The sequence below is a fragment of the Idiotropiscis lumnitzeri genome, chromosome 10, assembly GCF_059441095.1.
Source record: "Idiotropiscis lumnitzeri isolate Australia: NSW breed Sydney's pygmy pipehorse chromosome 10, RoL_Ilum_1.0, whole genome shotgun sequence".
Lineage (NCBI taxonomy): Eukaryota > Metazoa > Chordata > Actinopteri > Syngnathiformes > Syngnathidae > Idiotropiscis > Idiotropiscis lumnitzeri.
The window spans coordinates 20,498,201-20,519,420 of record NC_142400.1 but is presented as its reverse complement, the minus strand read 5'-3'; the positions used below and the strand labels follow the sequence as shown (position 1 = coordinate 20,519,420).

The window sequence follows — 21,220 nt, the reverse complement described above, 5'->3', positions numbered from 1 at the left end:
AGATGAGAGCAGTAGCGACCTTCTACACTGTCAGAAATGAGAAAGAGAAAGAAGAAGTGTTTCCGTCAGAGCGATCAGCTTGAAAAGCCCAGGCAGAAGCAATGTTTGATTGCTGGGCAATTAATACATTTTTGCCTTCACCAAATTAGAGGATTTTGTGCTATGCACCTCAAAATTGTTTTTATTTCACTTTTTTGAGGAAGAGTGGAGAGCCAAACTCATTGGCATGCTGTTCTTTTGTGTCCAACTGAATTCCTTTCTGGCTTTGTCTATCATCTTCTTCATTACATTATCCTGGCTTCATTCCTTTCCATAAAAACTGATCACAGTGCATTTTTTTAGTTTGATACAAGGGGTCATGTTTTTCCTGGTTTTGGAAGTTTTTATAAATTTCATAACTCCCTTTAGTCATAAAATATTGACAAAACGTAAACACCATTTCTTTTCTGCGACATTCATTGGTCTTGTTGAAGAAAAAAAAAATATTTTTTTGTCACTCACCTAATATAAGAAACTAATATTTAATGATAATAATGGTATACAATCAATATTTGTAAATTTTGTTATGGCTTTATTGTCCCAGATTAGTGTATGTCTGTAAATAATAATAATTATGAGGCAAGATTTCCTCAAATTGAGTTCAGAAATCTGAGTTCAGAAGAATGCAAGCAAATAAAACCAAAACAAAAAAATACACATTAAATTTTGTATTTATTATTTTTATTTTTCCAAACCATCGCCTATACCATAAATTCATACTGCAGAGTAACCTAGGGTCTTCCAGTGTTGGACTGCTTCTTCAATGAAAATTTCCGAGCAGACTTTCGCCTTGGTCATCATACCGGGTGGTGTCACAAGCCTTTGGGGTGTCACAGCCAATCATCCACTACATGATCCACCGGGTGACTGTGGAAGTGGTGGCTCTTCGCCAAGTGTCATCCACTTGCCAAACGTTGCAGGAGACCTTCAGGCAGTGACTTGGGAGTTTGCAGGACTAGCGAGGCACATGGCCTTTTTAAGTATTGCTGGCGCGATTGATGGCTGTCTCTTGTTTTGGATAGTCCTGTAGAAAATTAACACAGATCTATGCACAACAATTAAAATGATAAAAAAAGCAAACATTTGTCAGATAAAGCGTGGTATTACTGCTAACGTGCAGATTATGCATTTCAATCCATTTGTCCATGATCTTGTATTTAGTTTTAATAACGTTTGTATTTTTTTAATGTTAATGTTATGTCACGTGTCCTGTTAAGTGCTTTGTTGCAGCTACAGCTGTTGTGAAATAAAGTTAACATGTAATAAGTTAATATGTTAATATGGATGAAGAAGAGTGATTAACATTTTAATTATTGGTATTAGTGATTAGTCGTTCTAGTCTTTGTAGTGACATGAATGTTGCATTTGAGAACAGCAGCATATTGTCTACAGTAGGGGGATTAACTGCGCATATGTGTGGGTGTTGTGAATGCATTTTTCAGAAATTGGGCTGTTTGCTTCAGGTTCAGTACAATAGTGAGTCAGCAGACCCAGAACTCTGACAATGTTTTTACATTAAAAACAACAGAAAGCCTTTCAAAGCAACCACATTATACAATTTCCTGATTGATTTTACTGTTAGTTGAAGTAAAAAAAATTGTAAGTTTCTGGAGCAAAGTAATTTGTTTGGACACCTCTACTAATATTACAAAGTTATTAAACATTTATATGATTTCACAGGGGTGGAACGGTGCTAGCATGTCCGCTTCACAGTTCAGAGGTCGTGGGCTCGAGCTTCCTGGGAGGAGTTTGCATTTTCTCCCAGCGCTTGCGTGGCTTTTCTCTGGGTACTCTGGTTTCCTTCCACATTCCAAAGACATGCAAGTTGGCTTTGTTGGACGCTCTAAACTGCCCCTATACACTGAATCACTTTTTTCAGTGTATATAGGTATGAGTATGAGCACGGATGGTTGTTTGTCCTTGTGTGTCTTGTGATTGGCTGGCAACCAAACCTCCAATTTTACAATTTGGGAAATGTCATTTTTCCACAAATTTGCAACCCAATTTCTTTGAAATAGGACGTTGTGTAAAATGCAAATAAAAAACAAATACACATTTGTATTCATGTACAAATTATATGTAATTGAATACACTACAAAGACAAGATATTTAATGTTCAAACTGATACACTATTGTTTTTCGCAAATAATCATTAACTTTTAATTGTATGGCCGCAACACATTCCAAAAAAGCTAAGACAGGGTCATGTTTACCACTGTTAGCTTTTCTTTGAACAACATTCGATAAACGTCTGGGAACTGAGAAACTTTGCAGGTGGAGTTCTTTCCCATTCTTGCTTGATATACAGCATCAACGAACAGAGTTGTAGAATGAATGACAACCTTATTAAGTGACTGCTGCTCCCCTGGAAGAAAGCAGAGGACAACAATGGCAATAAATTCTATTTGCAATTTACATGCAATGTTAAGGCCTTGGTGACAAGTACTGTGATTGTGATTTACTAATTAAAACAAAAAGTTTAAGTTAACGTTATTGTGGTTTCACAAGAAGAGAGGATCAACATTATATGCTGAGGGAAAATATGATTTAAGGGTGACAAGTGATGCAAAAGACACTCAAAGTTCCGCTTTGAGAAGAAATCAAAAAGCGGTAGCAGGATGACACTGATCGTGTCCTGCAAGCACCACATCGTCACAATAGTCAAGCTGACAGATTCATTTGCAGTGGCGAGCAGTCTGCTCCCCCAATGCTGATATGGAGCAAAATTCAGGTGTGCTGTGCATGAATGAAAAGAACCATAAGGATGCATGAAAGTATGGCAAAAATTAGAGGTGCGTCTCATTCCTTTTAGTTATTTTGCGATCACAATTTTTTACTGAATGCTTAACCTCTGTGATTTTTGTAACACACTTCCTAAAACTATTAACATCTATCACAAAACCACTCACAAAATTTTGCAAAACTTAAATGACAAACACTGCTTAGTACGGAGTTAGAAATTTTGCTTCACACATTGACTGGCCAGTACTGTTTTTGCAGAACTGTAAATAACTCACTGCTTTGCAAATGATCAACAGGATCCTTGCAAAACTATACACATTTATTTATTTATCTATTATTTACACCGACTGCCAACTGTCTGGTGATGTCGCGGGAACAAACATCCACTTATCCCCACGAGGGTGGTGGGCAGTTAGCGGGTTACATCCTAAACTGGTTGCTAGCCACTCGTAGGACACACAAAGACGAACAACCATTCCCACTCACAATCACATCTAGGGACAATTTAGAGCATTCAATCAACCTACCATGCATAGTTCAGGAATGTGGGAGAAATCAGAGTACCCGGAGAAAACCCACACAGGCACAGTGAGAACATGCAAACTTAACAAAGGAAGGCCAGAGACCGGAAATAAAAAAAGCCCTGATCTTCCAACTGTGCTAGAAAATTAAGGCGTGGTGGCCACTTCTTGAGGTTCCCTCAAGGCCAATGTGAAGGCCGGCCTAACACCGCACACTCCTACTACGACGTCAACAAATAAGTTTCGCCACGTCACACCTGGCACTACCAACCATCTCCCCACTCACCTTGTCAGTATCCCCCACAGGACTCGCCCACCCTACCCAACCCGATGAATGTGCCCGGGCCGAATTTTGGTCCCAGTAAGTCCTTTGGGGCTGGTGTGATGTACAACGAAGTGAGGAGAAAGAGTGAGAAGATGTACAAGTTTGTTACTTTTTTTTTTTTTTTTTGGCGTGTGTGTGTTTTGACATGAATTTTGTTTGTGTTTATTTTATTATTTGTGTTTACAGTAAAAATGTAAAAAACAAAACAAAACAAAAAAAACCATTACATTTGGATCCGTGTTTACACTGTTACGATTTAAGTACTCCTTCAACCTGGCAGTGTACCATGTGCATAAAGAAAGCAAAAGCCTTTCTCTTGTGTTCTCACTGTTTTCACATCTATTAACTACACACACACATCAGTGTGTAGTTGACACTGCATGCTGATATGCTGGTTTATGTCAATAGTTTGATGCAAAAACATTTTTTTACAACGGTATGAGAAGGAGAATTAGGCAAGACATTATTTTATTTGCTAAGGTACTACGATGTTTTGCCATTTTTTTGGTGAAAGGCTTTTTTGTTTGTGTTAAAGGTTTTGCAAAAACAGCTAATAGTTACAAAAAAATGTGCTAAAGCCATCAGAAAAAAAAGTCACTTTCCGGCTCTTTAGTCACTCTCTGACTACTGTGTCAATTGTGACATCTTGTGGTGAAATCTAGAATGATTTAATCCAGGATTGCAATAGAACCAAACAGAAACAGAAGAGTGAAATTCCACTTTCTAGCTTGGTGCTGTCATAGAGAATAATGGATGCTGATAGACTAACTTCTTCACAATCTTTGTAGGATCACGTGAACTGGTGCAAGTCAGATATATTTAGAACAATCATAATTTGAAACATTTCACTCTTAATGGGGTCCAGCAGCATTGTTCATGTGCTTCAAAATCGTTTTCTTCAGTTTCAGAATACATACGAAACACATTGAAGCCTCCATAGCTAAAGAACTGCCGTAGCCATGGATTTATTTGCACTAGTAAGTCAATGGAAAAATTATAGAACTGATCCACAAATGGCCCTAAATAAGCATAATGTCACATGAGACATGAGCAAAAATTGCAGGATCTCGATTGAACAAGCATCTCCATCAGTGGTATAGCTGGGCTGTATTCGGCATGGGTTTCGAGGTCAAAGGGACCCCACATACAAACATGAATGGAGGACAGAAAAAGAGCCAAAATCCTGCGCCGCCTCATCATTACGCTGCTCTTCCTCAATATATCCTTAATAATAATAATAAAATAAAAATAATAAATTCTTTGGATTTTATTTTTAATTGACTAAGAAAATGAATGATTTGTAATGCATGCAATGTTGTAACCGTGTAATCATGTAATATTTAATGCCATGTCTGTGTCTTCAACGCACCCCAAAAAAAAACACAAAACACTACATACAAAGTCTCAGTAGGGGTGTCACAATACCCACATTTCAGGAGTACTACTCTATTTGATACCACAACAGAAAAAGCATATGCTTCTGAAATCAATAAGCTGCTTTATTTAAAAAAAAGGCTGAATAATAACAACAACATCAATTATAACTGACACATCAAACTTGTTTTGAGGCTAAGCTGTATTTAAACAACTTCTTAGGCATAAACATGGGGTCAAATGGTAAATATGCCTAGACACAAACAGGAAGTCACAGAGTCAGTCGCAACCTATTGCATCCTCAGGGTTTTTGTCATGAAATCTAAAATATTGTGCAGGAGGTTTTTATATTTTCACAGGTTGAAGTGGACAAGAGTGGTAATGTGCATATGAATTTTGGTGGCAAGTCACCATTTCAGACAACAAAATGTGAAAAACCAAGCAATATTACAATGCATGACTCCATCCTCAGCCGCAGACGGGCTGAGATGGAAAAAAAGGTAGGCACCAAGACAATCTGTGGCAAAAGTCATCAAAAATCTAAATTAAAAAGCCCAAATACAGGTTTTTTTAGGGGAGGATTTTAATGCTGATGTATTTTGTATTTTTTTTATTATTTATTATTGTTAGCTTGAAAGAAGACTCCCAAAGTGTTGACAACTTGTAACCTCACTTTATTCGCAACCCTCCTTCATATCCCGCAGTATTCAGACGCACTTCCTCTTTACCCAACCCCAAGTAACACTGCCCCCTAGCTGTGTGGCATGTGAAGGTTATTAAACAAAAATAAGACAACAATCTCAGTCTCTTAAAAAAAAAATAAACATACAATTGCTCAATTTAACAGCAAAACATTAAACATTACATTCAATAACAATATAACGTGAATGTGTATTTTTCTTTTAAACTAACGGTGTAAACAGTATGTTGGCTAGGTTATTTAATTCTCCAATACCCTTCATGGAGAGCCTTGAGCAACAAGGCTGGAGATGCTCCCCTTTTAGTTAGACAGTCTGCCAGTTGATCTTTAGTGTCTAACCACAGCACCTGTTTAACCCTTTTGGCTTGGATCAGCTCCTTAATAGAACTGATTTCCAAACGCAATCTTTTTTCAGCAACAAGTTTAGTAGATTTCAAAGCATCCATAAGTGAGTGATTATCGGTAACACTGATTATTGGCACAGGTCGATCAGGACTACCAGCATACAGTTCAGAAAATAAAGTTGACAGAAAAATGGCATTGTCAATTCCCTCAGACATAGCTAGTGTCTCACCTGCTAGTGTACTTCTGACAATTCTCTTAATTTTCTTTGACTGCCAGCAAATGGGAGAAAACTGTCCATTTTCACCCATCAAAACAACAAAGTGCCCACCTTGAGTACCCCCATCAGATAGATTTGCAAAAGATGCATCAGTGAATGCAACAAACTGTAGGCTATCATCTTTCCCAAGGGGTTGAAATTTCAACTCAACTGACTTGGTCTTGAGTTTAGATACAACTTTGTTTGCTTCGATAATTGTCTGTATGGTAGCACATTTGAGATTTGAAGCCAGATTAATGGCATCAAACATGGCATCAGGTCTGCTCTGTCTTGCAACCCACAAAAGTTGCCCTATTTTTTATCTTAACTGATCTCTTTCCTCTTCAGTGACGGGTGAAGTATGCTCAGCTGCACGCGATGGAGTGAGATGTATTGGCTGTAAATGGTCAATATATGTGGCCTGGTGTATTTTTATCCCTTTTTCGGAAGTAACAAAATCTACACCCACATACGAAAAATTATCATGAGCTTCACGACCAACACTAAACTTGACTTTGAGATGTGCCATGACAGTCATTTCAAACATTTGAGAACCACCCCAAATGAAATCATCAACGTGGCATGCAAGCACACCCGTGACGTTTTTCTCATTGTCCAGCCAGTAGAAAACTGCTGGGTCAACTTTGGATACTGTACCTCCTGCACCAATCATTATGTCTTTCACTCTGTTATACCAATACAAAGAGGCATCTGCTAAACCATACACACACTTTTTCAATTTCCAAAGCGCACCTCCGCAGTTGGCTTCAGGAGGAGGTTTGACAAAAATGACGCGAGACAGTTCCATGCCTTGTAGGAAGGCTGACTAATGTCCATCGAATGAAGTGTTCACTGTCTTTGACAAATCACAGCTACAAGAAGCCTCAGCGACTCTGAGGCACAGGTTGGTGAGTCTTTTTGTAACTCAGCAACTTGCAGCTCCTCAAAACCTCTTGCAACAAGCCTTGCTTTTGGTACTAATCCAGTCACTGTCTCTTTCAGAGTGCATACCCATCGTGTGGATATGTACTTTTGTCCCTTGTCCTCAACTTCCTCAAACACATAATTTTTTCTCCAATTCTGTATTTCGCTTGTTTTGGCTTTGTCAAATAATACATCATTTGTCACAAATATGTCCTCGCTTCTATAGTCTGTCACATCTTGATCCTCCTGAATTTGAAAATCCTCTAATTGTGAAACATCTGATGATTGGTTGATTCCAGCCACTCCCGCAGGCCCGAGCAGCTCAAAATTGTTCCAATTTTTATATTTTCCAGTCGCTTTTCCTGCACGTCCCAAAATCTTTGCGGGTTTTTGAATGTTACAATCTGACCAGTCTTTAACTGGATATTTCTCTCTTGCTCTTGTCCTTCAGCCCTTGTGTTCACAAGAGCAGGCAATGGGTCATTCTCCATGTACTCGGCATGTGGCTCGCCTTCCAACTCCTCAGCCGCATCAACGGTACATTATTATTGGTCTGTTTCTCACAGGTAATCTGAGAAACATCATCATCATATTCCTGAGCAACTTTTTTCAGTCTGAGTTGATGAACTCTAACACAGGTGCCTCCATGTCGAACAAAAACAACTGCACCATCCTGTCCAATGACCACTCCTGGCCCTTTCCATTCTGGACAGTCGACGCGTTTGTAGTAAACCTTGTCACCTAGTTCATACTTCTCATCTGTGTGACGTAGCTGTTTCTTTAGTGCTCTACGAATTCTCTCCGAAGATTCTGCTTCAGTAAAAGCCTTTCTTGCTGCATGCAGAGCTGAAATATGCTTCGCGACCCATTCACTTTTTGTGGTGCCTTCTAGAGCTGGTGCTTTGTCAATCAACACAGAAGGTAGGTTGGGATTCTGTCCGAACACCAGCTGATGTGGGCTGTAGCCATGGACACTGGCCATGCAGTTATTTGCCATCAAAGCCCAATCCATGGCAGTGCTCCAGTTGCATCCAGTGCTTGTCTTCACTTTCATTATAATTTCAGTAAGGGTTCGATTGTGTCGTTCTAATAGCCCATTACTCCAAGGACTATAGGTGGCTGTTGTTTTTACTTCCATGTTAAAATTCTCAGTCATGTCTCTCACTTCTTCATTATTAAACTCCCCACCATTGTCACTGAACAGCTTTTTAGGGGGGCCATGAACACTTATCCAATCATGAATAAAATGTTTAACAATCTCAGAAGACTTCTTTGTAGTCAGAACACTCCCTGCACTAAAACGAGTGAACTGGTCAATAATATGTAGGTACCATACTCCCGGTTCCAGCTCGTGCAAATCCACAGCAACTGTTTCATTATACGTTGACGCAAGCGGTAAGCCAACAGCTGGTTTTGGTTTAACCCTACTATATTTTTGACATACTTCACATCGACTTACTACATTCAGTACCAGGTTGGCACATCCAGAATCCTTGTTCCCAGAGCTGCTCAAAAGTCTTTGTAGCTTATCAGCAGAGGCATGTCCAAATTGTTTGTGAAGTTTCTCTAAAACTTTTATCTTCTCATCGGTTGTCATTTCATCTGTTATTGTCAGTATTTCTTCCTCAGTAGCTGGCACATGCTCCTTGTTGGCATTACATTTTTCATCAGTGTCCACAATGTAGGGCTGGGCGATATGACCTAAAATCAATATCTCGATTAATTGGGCAATTTTACCTCCATAACGATAAATGCACGATAAATTCCCCCTGAGGACCAAAATCAAAATAAATGCAGGAAATGCATATTAACTGGTTTTTTTAAATTGACCAACTGGTACACATTACTTTCAATGAAATATAGAAGTACAAAAATCATTTGAATAAACATTCAAAACAGCTTGCTTTGCATGACTTGAACAATGTCACAAAGAACAGGAGAAAAAGGGTACCTCTCACAAAATCTTTTTATGTAAATATATTGTGCCGAGATGCGTAATGCCATTTGCAAAGGCCTGGATTTGTGTAAAGGTATCTCGTAAACAATATAAATAATGCCATGTGCAAAGGCGCTAGTCGCCTGTAAACAAAATGCTAAATAAAATGAAAAAAAAATGTCAATGGAATGCCAATGCCAAATAAACGCGTGTGCTTCATCAGGAAAATGTGCCGTCTCGAGTACTCTGGTGCGCAGTTGCCACTTGTCGTCTATGTAATGCACAGTCAGGCTCAAACAGGGATCCATGTTGCGACTCGACCACAAGTCGGATGTGGATGCAAAATGCTTGACATGTCTAAGCTCCCGTCCCGATGTTGTCCATATCGGGAAGTGCTGTTTGCGGCAAATATTTTCGTACCTCTTGTCGGCTACGTTCATGAGGCGTTTCAATCCTGTGCGCTCCATTGTAACTAGAGGAGCTCTATCTTTCGAGCTATGTGCTTGGCTATCGCGTCCACCACTGAGACGTTCTCTCGTATGGTGTCGCCTCCGTTATGGGCTGTTGTCACTTGTCCAACCTTGCTTCTCACTTTGAACTTTTAGCACAAGTTCCAAGTCAACAGCATGGTTGTGTTATGGGTGGTGAAAAAGAAAAGGTTGGACGCGCTGTTTCAGGTGCTTACGACGCACTTCGTAGTTCATGTTGTTTTGCTCAAACATCGTCTTTATGGAACCCAAAACATTTCCAAACGACAGATATCCAATTTCTTTTCGGGACAAGCGCGACAGGAACAATTTCAACTCACGTTACTTCGTCTGCAGCCGTGTCAGCCGCTTCAGGATTTGAATCGCCAGCTATGAACGCGTCTTGTGTTTACATTCTTCTACAGCGCATGAGTCACGTGACTGCACGCGCTGGAGCAGTCTTAAAGAGGCATGAACATCGCCGCAGACAGAAAAGACTTTTCTTTTTCTTTTTTTTTAGACACCGAATTTACCGACATGCGCAAAATGATGTCGGTCATTCTAATACATTTCGGTAACGGTAAATTTTCGGTTTATCGCCCAGCCCTACAACAATGCTTACACAGTAATGTCCAGAGCTAGTAAAATCCAGTTTGACAAGTTGGTCGAACATCACTACGTTGTCACGCTCCATGTCCAAAACTGTTCTTGCTCTTATTAGTGATGACTTACTCAAAAGTAGGGGGATGTCAACAGGTACAACTTCGGTTTGTATATTACACTTTGTGTGCCCAATTTTGGCAGGTATCTTCACACTTTTCACAGAGTAGACCACTTTTCCATCTCCAAACTTAAATGGTCTGTGACTTTGTTTTTCAGTCTCTTACAGAGTATTTGCACTTTTCTTTCCCAATACCGAGCTGTAGTGCTCAAGCCACTTTTGTCCACATACTGTTCTGGTACAAGCAGTATCTATTATAGCTGAGCCAAAACATTCAGTCATGAATATTTCTGCATTTGTAGGTGATTCCTTGGTTAGCAGCGTAACATTACACTCTTCAACTTCCGTTTGACGATCCTCAGTTATTGCGACATTCTCACCGCTTCTGTGTGGGCAGTCTCTAGCCCAGTGATACGTGCTTTGACACACTGCACATTTTGATCGCCGTCCAAACTTGTCAAGGGGATTAGTACCACTCTGTGGAGTTTTCTGCCGAGTGCTCTTTTGCCAAGTTCTGCCCTTTTTTCGTTGCTGCTCCGTAGCATACACAGTTTCCTGGCTGATGGCATCCGCCGCAGCACTCGCATTCGCGCCAAATATCCTCTTCAGCGCCGCCTTCATATTCGCAAATGTTAAGTCACTGCATGCTGTTAAAGCCAGCTGCCTGTCTGTCATCTCCAAGCACGCTGTGTCCAGCAGCTTAAACGCTAAAACAGCATCGGGTAGTTCCATGTTGTATTTCCGCATTCGTGAATAGCGCTGTTCAAACTCGATGATATAGTCCGCCATGGACCCATTCACGTCTTTCATAATGCGATCAAAATTGGAGTAGGCTTCGTATATTCTGTCTTTTTCTTCTTTAAGGAATAGCCCAAGTTTGGCAAATAAAGTGTTCATTCCCGTGTCTTGGTTTAAGTCGTCTACTGGAATTTCCATCGCTGTTTCTCACGCCCTACCTTATAGCGCCAAAGGCACCGCGAGGGCTTGCTTCTTTTTTTCCAAGTCGGTGACTCTTGTCCAAATTCCGACTTCATTTTTCCAGCTTTCGTAGGGTTTTCCTTCCTCAAACGGTGGCGGAACTCTGTAGTTGCTAACCATCCTCTGCTACCAATGTTAGCTTGAAAGAAGACTCCCAAAGTCTTGACAACTTGTAACCTCACTTTATTCGCAACCCTCCTTCATATCCCCCAGCATTCAGACGCACTTCATCTTTACCCAACCCCAAGTAACACTGCCCCCTAGCTGTGTGGCATGTGAAGGTTATTAAACAAAAATAAGACAACAATTATATTAGTGCCAATGTTCATCCAGTCCAAGTGACCATTTAGCATTTTCTTCGACCACCTCGTGCCCGTTATGCACCTTCATGAAATGTACGCACTGTGTGCAGTCACATAAATGAGGGTATTCTCTGTCAAATTTAGGTTTAGCATATATACTGGAAGGAAAAACAATGCCTTGCTTGTCTAAGAGTTGGAAAAAAAAAGCTTTTGTATCCACCTGTTTCAATTAATATAAACGAATAAATCATGGCCTCCTGTAAGTATAATCAGTATGGTGTTAATTAAACAGACCCAGAGTTCACAGTAAATAAGTCAATTAGAGAGTATCCATCCATCCATCTTCTGTACCGCTTCTCCTCACTAGGGTCGCGGGGGGTGCTGGAGCCTATCCCAGCTATCTTCGAGCAGGAGGCGGGGGACACCCTGAACTGGTTGCCAGCCAATCGCAGGGCACACAGAGACGAACAACCATCCGCTCTCACATTCATACCTCGGGGCAATTTAGAGTGTTCAATCGGCCTGCCATGCATGTTTTTGGAATGTGGGAGGAAACCGGAGTACCCGGAGGAAACCCACGCAAGCACGGGGAGAACAAGCAAACTCCACACAGGATGGCCAGAGCCGGGATCGAACCCACGCCCGATGCTGTCTCTCACTGTGAGGCCATCGTGCTAACCAGTCGGCCACCGTGACGCCCCAATTAGAGAGTATATTGAAACAAAATCATCATCTTGTATGATGGCGTGCAGTGTGATTTTTGCGATACCTTGACGCAATAAGGACAGAAAACACTGGAGTACAGTACTTTGTTTGCTTTGACAGAAAAGCTGTGCCATCTTGTGGTGCAATGCCAACCCTGATAACAGATCAACTCTTGTGTGCAAATTCCAATTAAAATGTCATTGCGAATTCACAATACCTGTATATGGTGATGCACCCAGGTTTTTAATCAAATCCAACAGCAGGACTTTTATGAATCTGGAAATGACAAAAGGAACAACACACGGTGAAAATCTACTGAGCTTTCAGTTTCATAAAAGGACACACTGGCAAATTTGTTTATCCTTTAAATTAGACATCTAGGCAAACATATTGCATTTCTGTCCCCTGGCAATTTCTATGACCGGGAAAACAGTTCAGTCTGATTCAATATGAAATAAGCGCTTTCACACAAGATGCAAAGTCAATTGCAGCCTTGTCGAGGGATTAAGGAAAAACTGATTTATTGTACAAGCCAACAGAGCCAGGGCCAAATTATACCAGCAGATGGAGACAGAGAATTTCTGCATAATAGCAACATTTGATGATTTAGCACTGCACTATTTGCTCACTGGCCACAATGTGCAGCTACAAGAAATAAGTTCAAATACAAAAGCTGACTGAATACAAAATAATTAAGGAGTTTTCTTTGCCCCATCAGAAATAAATTATTCTATCTATACAATGTTCAACATAAATGAATACGCCACAAAAGAGATTTCAGAAAAACTTCAATTTCCTTTTAAGAAACAATTTCAATGGCATACTACACTTTAAAATACTCCTATAAATCTTGCCCATTAATGGCAAATTCAATTTTTAGTGTGCAGATAAAAAAAACAGATAAAACATTTTAAGTAAACAAATGAATTTAACGCTGCGAAAAATATATTTTAAACTCCACAAAAATGAAAACACAGTCAATATTATTGTATTTGACAAATTGATAAAATGTCTCCTTTCAAAGGGCGTGTATTCACTTAAGTTTCACACGGTTGCATTGCGATATAAGTATACCCCTCACCTTAGGAAGAGTGCAAAACAATCTGATTGGGCATTTGATAAATACATTCAGGCTGTGCAATGTCATCACTTTAGCAAAAGTCCTGCATTAATGATTTTATGATTGCGCATCGGTAACAATTAAGTAACCTGAGAGCACAAGGTTTTATCGTCTTAAAGCGGGTGTGAATTTCAAAATATGTCTTTACATTAATATTCTATGCAGCCTCACTAGTCTAAACACAACATTTTGATAAATATTGTGTTTGTGAAATGTGAAGTGAGCAGAAAAATCCAAACGTTTTCAACCATCATAGGGGGTGGCTATTATGCCATTGCTGTTGACTGAAAATGACAGCACAAGGCTCAGGTAATGACCAATTACTGCTCATCTTGCGAGAATAACTTAGAAAACAGCGTTACCTGAGCCCTGAGGCACTGCAATGTCATTTTCACTCCATGGCTAGTGACAAGATGGCCGCCCCCTGAGATTGGTAAAGATTTGTGGATTTTGCCACTTAATTAATATTCCACAAACGCAGTATTGTATGAATGTAAATAACTGAAAGCTTGTTCTGCTGCTTTCAATACTAAAAATGCCCATCTATGATTTTTAGTGTCCTACATTTATCCTCCTTAGACATTCGGAAACCACTACAAAATGGCGTAACCATTTAATAGTGCACTTAATAGGAAATAATGTACACGTTTGGGCAGGCATCTAGCAGTAAATTAGCAAATCCAGTTGTTGAACAAACCACAGTGTTTCAGCTCAAACAGGTATAGCCGGATTTACTATTACGATAGAGAAAGAATGAAAAGAGAAATAATTACATTATAGGGTCAAGGAATGGCATATGTAAGAACCAAAACAGCATGGAGGTTACGCACCTGAAGAGAAGGACTACAATTTAAAGAGTCTGCAAAGCTGCAGCTTCCTCTTGAAATTTCACAGGAGCTAAAACAACAGAACATTTATAGAACTTTGTGCAATAGTGATAGATATAAAATTAAAAACAGAAAAAGGAGAGTAAATGACTAAGCATAAATACCTGAGAATTATATTTGTGTTATCATCCATGTCATTCTTGGGCCTGAATTTTGGTGGATTATCTTGTGGAGGAAAAACACATGAAAAGTCGCTTGGCAAAACAACCCAAAAAATCTTTAAACATCAATCTTGCTTTGCCAAAACTGCCACTGATTGTTTCCAATCACTGTAGACATTTGTTGAGCATTTTTAGACAATGCCAATAAACTTGATTTACAGTATTCAATTATCCATGCATCCATCCATTTTCTGATCCGCTTAACCTCATGAAGGTTGCGGGCATGCTGGAGCCAAACCCAGCTGTCTTCGGGCAATAGACAGGGGACATTACAGGGTATTTTTCTCTGGATAAAATGATAGATATAAATCATTTTGGAAAAGAGCTCATTGCATATTAATAAACCACATATTCGTTCTAAGAGACTCACTGATCAAGTCAAATTTCAATAGAACAACAAATATTACGATATATATATATATATATATATATATATATATATATATATATATATATATATACATATATATATATATATATATGCGCTGTTTTTGCAAAAATAATTGGTTCAGTTTTTAGGGACGTAAAGGTCAATAAAAACTGCTGAAAATACGCATCGTAAAAAATAAAAGGTTAAATTCGCAATGACATGTTAACCATAGCCGCTTTCTCATGTCTCTGTGGTAAACAAACCGCATAAACTCAATGCCTGTCTGCAAAGCACATGTGCAATAGTGGTAATCCGGGTCATTCCTGAAAAACTGAAGCAATGTGTTAATAGATTTTCATGGCTAAACCATGTTAGCAACCGAATCGCATTTCACAAAATTAGTTAATGCAATATAAACTTCTCTTTCATAGCATCACGGCGGTGATGAACAATCATCTACAAAGGAAACATGTTGCGGTTGATGCCCGATTTCATTTCTGACATAGGCACAGCCGAGCGCACAGAGACAAGCATGGCAAAGATTTAAAAAAAATGTAATCGAATCGGGGCTTGAGTGAATCATTACATCTCGAGCAGTTTTACATCACTAAAAACTACACTGCTCATAAAGTCGAAAATCAACTACAATTAAAATATTACCAATCCCACCAATAATGTGTCATTGAAAAGATGATCATTATTACGTTTGTGAAGACAGAATTTCTAATACAGATCATCAATTTTACTGATTTGATTATACAGGTGAACCTAATGATGTGTCTGGTATGTACTACATAAAATACAGTAACCTCAAATCACCAGAATTACCCCAATCTAACGTTATTTAAAAAAAAAAACAATGATGAAAAAAAAAAAGTACCTAGCGTGAATGACTCCTCGAGTTGCAGTATTTGAGCCCTTTGTTGAGCCACGGTTGTATCTTCTGTCTTTTTCTCCGCATCTTCTTTTTGGAGCTTTGTCAACATCCTGGTTGATGCCTGACTCTTCCTCACAGCTCCATAGATCGTGTGTGTTGCTGGTATGCTTGTTGTTGTGTTTTTTGTCAGTGATGAGGTCGACTTTGCCAAAGACTTGGTAACGGAAGGACATGCCGTTTCACTGAAAGGACATTTATCTGCCTGTCCTCCTAATGAGAAGGGGTCAGGTTTGCTTTCGTGTCTGATGAGTTTTGAAACAAAACATTGAAACAAAGTCCTTAAGTAATGAAAGCATATGCATTCAACACTATTGAGGTAAACATCATTGCAGTTTTGTATGCATGTTAATTAATAAACACATAAATTATTTAAAAGCACTAAATAAACATGTTCAGAAATAATCTCACCGATGGACAGGTGAAACACCACTGTAGACGCCATTTGTTCTCCCTACAAACTCTTCAGCATCATCCTCATGATCACACTCCTCGACTTCCACCAAGTCATCTTCCGTATTTTGTCCTCGTGTCCAGAAATGATGATCGAGTAACTCTGGGCACTTAATCCTGCAGAAAACATTTTCAACTACAGGTTTATCACAATGTGCACAAACATCTTTAAATTTCATGTACAGTAAGTGTGCATGCGTGCGTGCGTGCGTGCGTGTTTGTGCATGCGTGCATGTGTTGTCTGACCTCTCATCAGGGTTTTTGGTGAGTAAAGCTCTCAGAAGATTTTGGAACTCTTCACTGGGAAGACTGTTTGGAGACACTGGATAGAAAGTACAAGTCAAGCATTGTAAATACGTATTTTCTCATTATTATTTTTTTTTTTTACAATGATTCAAAATGTTCTCGCAATTTTTTAACCAATAATGTATGTATACAGTACCGGTCTGCATGGGAGAGGAAGGTTCCTCATGTAAAATCATTCCAGTGAGTTCATTGTGGTTAGCAGACAAAAATGGCGGTTTACCTACAATAACAATTTTGGCATGTTTTTTAGCTAACAAGGGGTTTGAGCAATTGCAGATTACATAAGGAAAATGACATTGTACATGTGTGTGTACCGTACCGGTATACATGTAGTAGAGAATACAACCAAGAGCCCAGAGATCGGAGATAAAAGTTGTTGCTGATCCCTGTAGAACCTCTGGAGCCATATAATTTGCTGAGCCTGAAAATATCCATCCATCCATTGATTATGTGCATCAGAAAAGAGTCAGACAAGAAATAATACAACTCTGACCTTGAAACCTTGTTTTCATGCCATCATATTGATAATTTTCCTCTGCATCTTCATCTGAAGAACACAGTGACAACAAATCTTCAAGAGTTTCTCTCTCTGTCTTGGAGTGACAGAGGTTACTTAACTTTAAAGTACCACTCGTATCCAGCAGGATCTATTAAGGAAAAGACGACAATCATAAGTAATCATGATACATCATGGTGGTGACATGTACAAACAAACCTTAGTTGGTGTCAAGTCAGAGAAAACGATTCCTAACTTGTGGATGTGTTCCAGACCATTGACCAAGTCCCATCCAAACTTCCTAACGACATCTTCAGGCAGACATCTATCACGAATAATCATTGACTCCAAGGTGCCACCTAATACAAAAAGAGAATGAGAGAGAGTTAAAGGCACAGCTGCAACTAAGCAGACGTGCAAGACACAACAGAACAAAAATGTTGCTTATTTTGTTCCAGACAACAGAAGAATCTAATTTATGCCAAAAGCACACGTACTATGCCGCAGAAAAAGGTGACACCTATTGGGACATCATTAGAGGATTTCTTATTAAGAGATCCATGTTGGAATAAAACAAGTACAGTATATATGTAAAGATTGAGGTTTATTTACTAACCTGTACAGAGCTCGACCACCACCCACAAGTGCTTTTTGGTCTCATACCACTCATAAAAATGTACAATGTTTGGATGATCCAGATCTTGACTCAGGCGGACCTGCAAAAGAAACAAGACAATGTCAATCATATTTTGGGTCATTCCTGTAAAGGAGTATCACTACTCACTTATTAGTCAAATTGAGGGATGATCCATCTACAACATATAGACTGCAATAAAAGTGATTGAAATCCTACATGGTTGGTGATCTCAGGTCTCTTGACTTTGTCACTGCATTTGAGGGCTACATAGTTTAGATTTCCCTTCAGTCTTCCTTTATAGACAATTGATGTTGAACCTCGTCCCAGCTCATCATATAGAATGAAGTTTTCCATCTAAGAAGAGAATAAAAGATAAATAGTATTTTGCCAAATTTAGCCGTGAAATTTAACAGGCTGTAATAGAAGGTGAATATAAAATAATTGTGATCAAACGTATTTAAAGCTGCTGTAGGTGTGTCTACGGTTTACTGAGTTTAATACCTTTTTATATTTCGTGACACTCCAACACGTCGGTCTCCCAACCGGAAGTCGGATGGTACGGGCTACTGCAACCCATCCGAGGGGAGCAATTGAAACATTTAAATCGCAACAAATCACACCATTCGAAATAAATGTATGTTTGCATATGTAGTGAGATTTATCATAATGTGTTTAACACAAACACGCACACACAAGGACATATGTTTCTGTTGTAAGTGATCAACGATTAATTTTGGGTAAAAGAATACCTTACAATGGATCATTCCCGAGTTGCTAGGATCCAAACAAACTAAACAAAACGTTTAGCACGTTGTAGCATTCGACGAGCAAATTATTTAAATTAAATTATTTATCAAAAATAAACTAAAATAAATGAATAGTAATGCTAAGAAACTATTATACAATTATTAAAACCTATTCGAGAAAAAGAAACTACAGTTGGAAATGCTTGTACAATAAATGTAATTTACCTACAAGAACAAAATAACATATACGTATATACTTCTGTCCTGAAAGGTAAAAAACGGTTTATTTTCGACAGTTATACGATTAAATATGTATATAGTTTGAGCAATGGCCATTTAATGAGTTGGACAGGCGCAGGTACATTTTCTAGTTTATGTCATTTGTCATGGTAACACACTATACATCCCTTTTGGGGAATAAAACCCAACACCAGTACAAGTACAACACAACAAGCTTAACTATAGCATAAAATGCAAGTATTGATGCAAAAAAGCTGAACAGCTCATTTGAATGGACATCCATCCATCCATTATCCAAACTGCTTCTCCTAACGAGGGTTCCGGGCGCGCTGGGGCCGATACCAGCCGTCTTCGGGCAGCAGGCGGGGTACACCATGCAGTGGTTTGCAGCCGTCACAGGGCACACGCAAACATTTACACTCACAATCACACCTCGGGAGAATTTAACTCCAGTCCTCGAGGCCCGGTGTCCTGCATGTTTTCCATCACTCCTGGCTGCAACTCACCTGATTCAAATAAGTACTTATCAGGCTTCTTCAGAGCTTACTGATGAGCTGATCATTTGAATCAGGTGTGTTGAAGCCGGGAGAGTTTGAAAGCATGCAGAAAAACACCCTTCTACGACTGGATCAAAACATCTGTTCTAAAATGGGGACCGATCGCCACCAAAATGCAAGTGCACATTACTACTCTTGTCCACTACGACCTGTGAAGGCATTCTGCACAATAATTTGGATTTATTGACATTAAACGTGAGCTCATATGATTACCTTGACAAAATCAAAAATACTGTGCCCATCGATTCTCCACTTACACAGGATGCAGCTGACAAGAGCAAAAATCTGCACATGAACCCTTACTGGTTTATATTTCGGACATTTACCTATACGCTAATCTTTTAAGTGTCTGGAGGCAGCCAGGCATCACTGTTTACACACGGGTAAGTAACAACAGTGTAACATCCAACACACCCGCACACGACAGTAGTGAGAATATGCAGTGCATAGATGGATGAATGGACAGACTGAAAAATTCAGAGCACGAAAGTTCCAGCGAGACCAACTCCACAGTCAAGTGTGGCCGCATTCGAACACATCATTTCGGCTGACAATGTTCCAAATTAGACAGCTTGTTGTAGGTCGAAAAACAGGGGCCAGTCCTCATCCAAATTAATCTGCATGTCTACTCATGACCGCTTCAGTCTCTGTAAATAACACGACTGGTGCTTTTTGCCCCTCACGTCCTGACCGTGATCAGCAAAGAAGCAGTCTGCTATTGTGGGTGTCATCCCAGCCTACATGTATGGAGCTCTGCGGGTGCATCTGCTCACTGAGAAGGAAATTATGTGCTCGTCCATTTACTTACTTCATCTCACATTATTCTATCATACATTATATCTGCATCATATCTATATATCTTATATTGGGTTTCATAATTCTTTTATTATAAGTTGTAATTTTTAATTATATTACTCACATTAGATGAAGTTCACAGTATATTACCTAACATACCGATCTAACCAGGGTTGGGATGACCTGACCAGATAAAGGAGTGAAGCCAAGGACAGTATGTGGTTAGACAAACAAGCACAGCAAACTAAAATCAAACAGTCCCACTTGTTGTTTACTAATTCTGGGTTGTTATTGACATTGTGACTTTCAAAAAAAAAGGATCAGATAAGAGAGGGACAACAGAGATCTGAACCAGATTACTGTTGGTGTTTTTCCAAGTCATCACTTATCCAAATTTATCCAAAATGAATAGATAAAGAAAATAACTCATTGGGCTAATAAAAAATATACTGAGCTTGTTAGTGAAATATGGGCCATCTTGGATGGTTAATTCCATTAAGACACCTTTGCAATAATCTAGCTCACTGAAAATAAATGCATGAACAAGTTTTTCTGTGTATTGTTGAGATAATAAACTTATGGTTGGCCTGACAGCCAGAGAATGGCTCACCATACAGACGAAGGGGTTTGAGAGCAGTGATATAGGCTTTATTCCAACCAATTAAAACGAGCACAAAAGAACAGTAACACAAAACATTGCAAGAACAAAAAAAGTGGTTTTGCTCACTAACATAAAAAGTGTGCCACAGAGGAAAGAAGGTAACAACGGCGGGGGCCAATAGGCTATTCACAAAAAAAAAAGTCAAGTACTTGAATGAATAAATATCTTAAGTACTTCTGGTAGATGGATGACTAGGAAAACAGAAACTTTGTCACAGTAGAAGTTAACAGTACAAACCCCAAGTTCCACCAGCAACACTGTGGGACTGATAAGCTGCAGAACAACATGCAAAACCAAAACCAAGCACCTGCCTTTGTTTGGGCCTGACCTTAAATAATATCCACTGCTGATTTGAGACAGGTGGGTCTGACTGATTGCAAGTGCTGCAGCTTTGTGACTGCGCCCACCACTCAACCAGCAGACTGTGGGTGGAGAGAACATATTACCATGAGGTAAAAAAAACGTAGGACATGACAATTTTACGCTGTTTTTCAGGTGGGAATATGCATATTTGGTAATAGC

The 21,220-nt window shown here is 39.3% G+C and overlaps 1 protein-coding gene across 2 annotated transcripts; it reads right to left on the bottom strand.

Moving 5' to 3' along the window:
- Window positions 1–1,085: 1,085 nt before the first annotated feature.
- LOC148329625 (inactive serine/threonine-protein kinase ULK4-like) lies at window positions 1,086–19,171 on the bottom strand. Of its 2 annotated transcripts, XM_088307820.1 has the most exons (15): window positions 19,110–19,170; window positions 18,201–18,265; window positions 17,916–18,053; window positions 17,679–17,778; window positions 17,282–17,421; window positions 17,060–17,213; window positions 16,886–16,987; window positions 16,703–16,786; window positions 16,507–16,582; window positions 16,219–16,377; window positions 15,754–16,052; window positions 14,447–14,507; window positions 14,286–14,352; window positions 12,553–12,611; window positions 1,087–2,404 (listed from the first exon to the last, which is right to left on the bottom strand). In XM_088307820.1, exons 3-14 carry the CDS (start codon window positions 18,051–18,053, stop codon window positions 12,579–12,581), a joined length of 1,413 nt encoding a protein of 470 aa, XP_088163946.1. In that variant the 5' UTR covers window positions 18,201–18,265; window positions 19,110–19,170; the 3' UTR covers window positions 1,087–2,404; window positions 12,553–12,578. The 2 variants fall into 2 exon arrangements, with proteins under 2 accessions (XP_088163947.1, XP_088163946.1); XM_088307821.1 differs by lacking the exon at window positions 18,201–18,265 and having other exon boundaries at window positions 1,086–2,404; window positions 17,847–18,053; window positions 19,110–19,171.
- Between the last annotated feature and the right edge of the window lie 2,049 nt (window positions 19,172–21,220).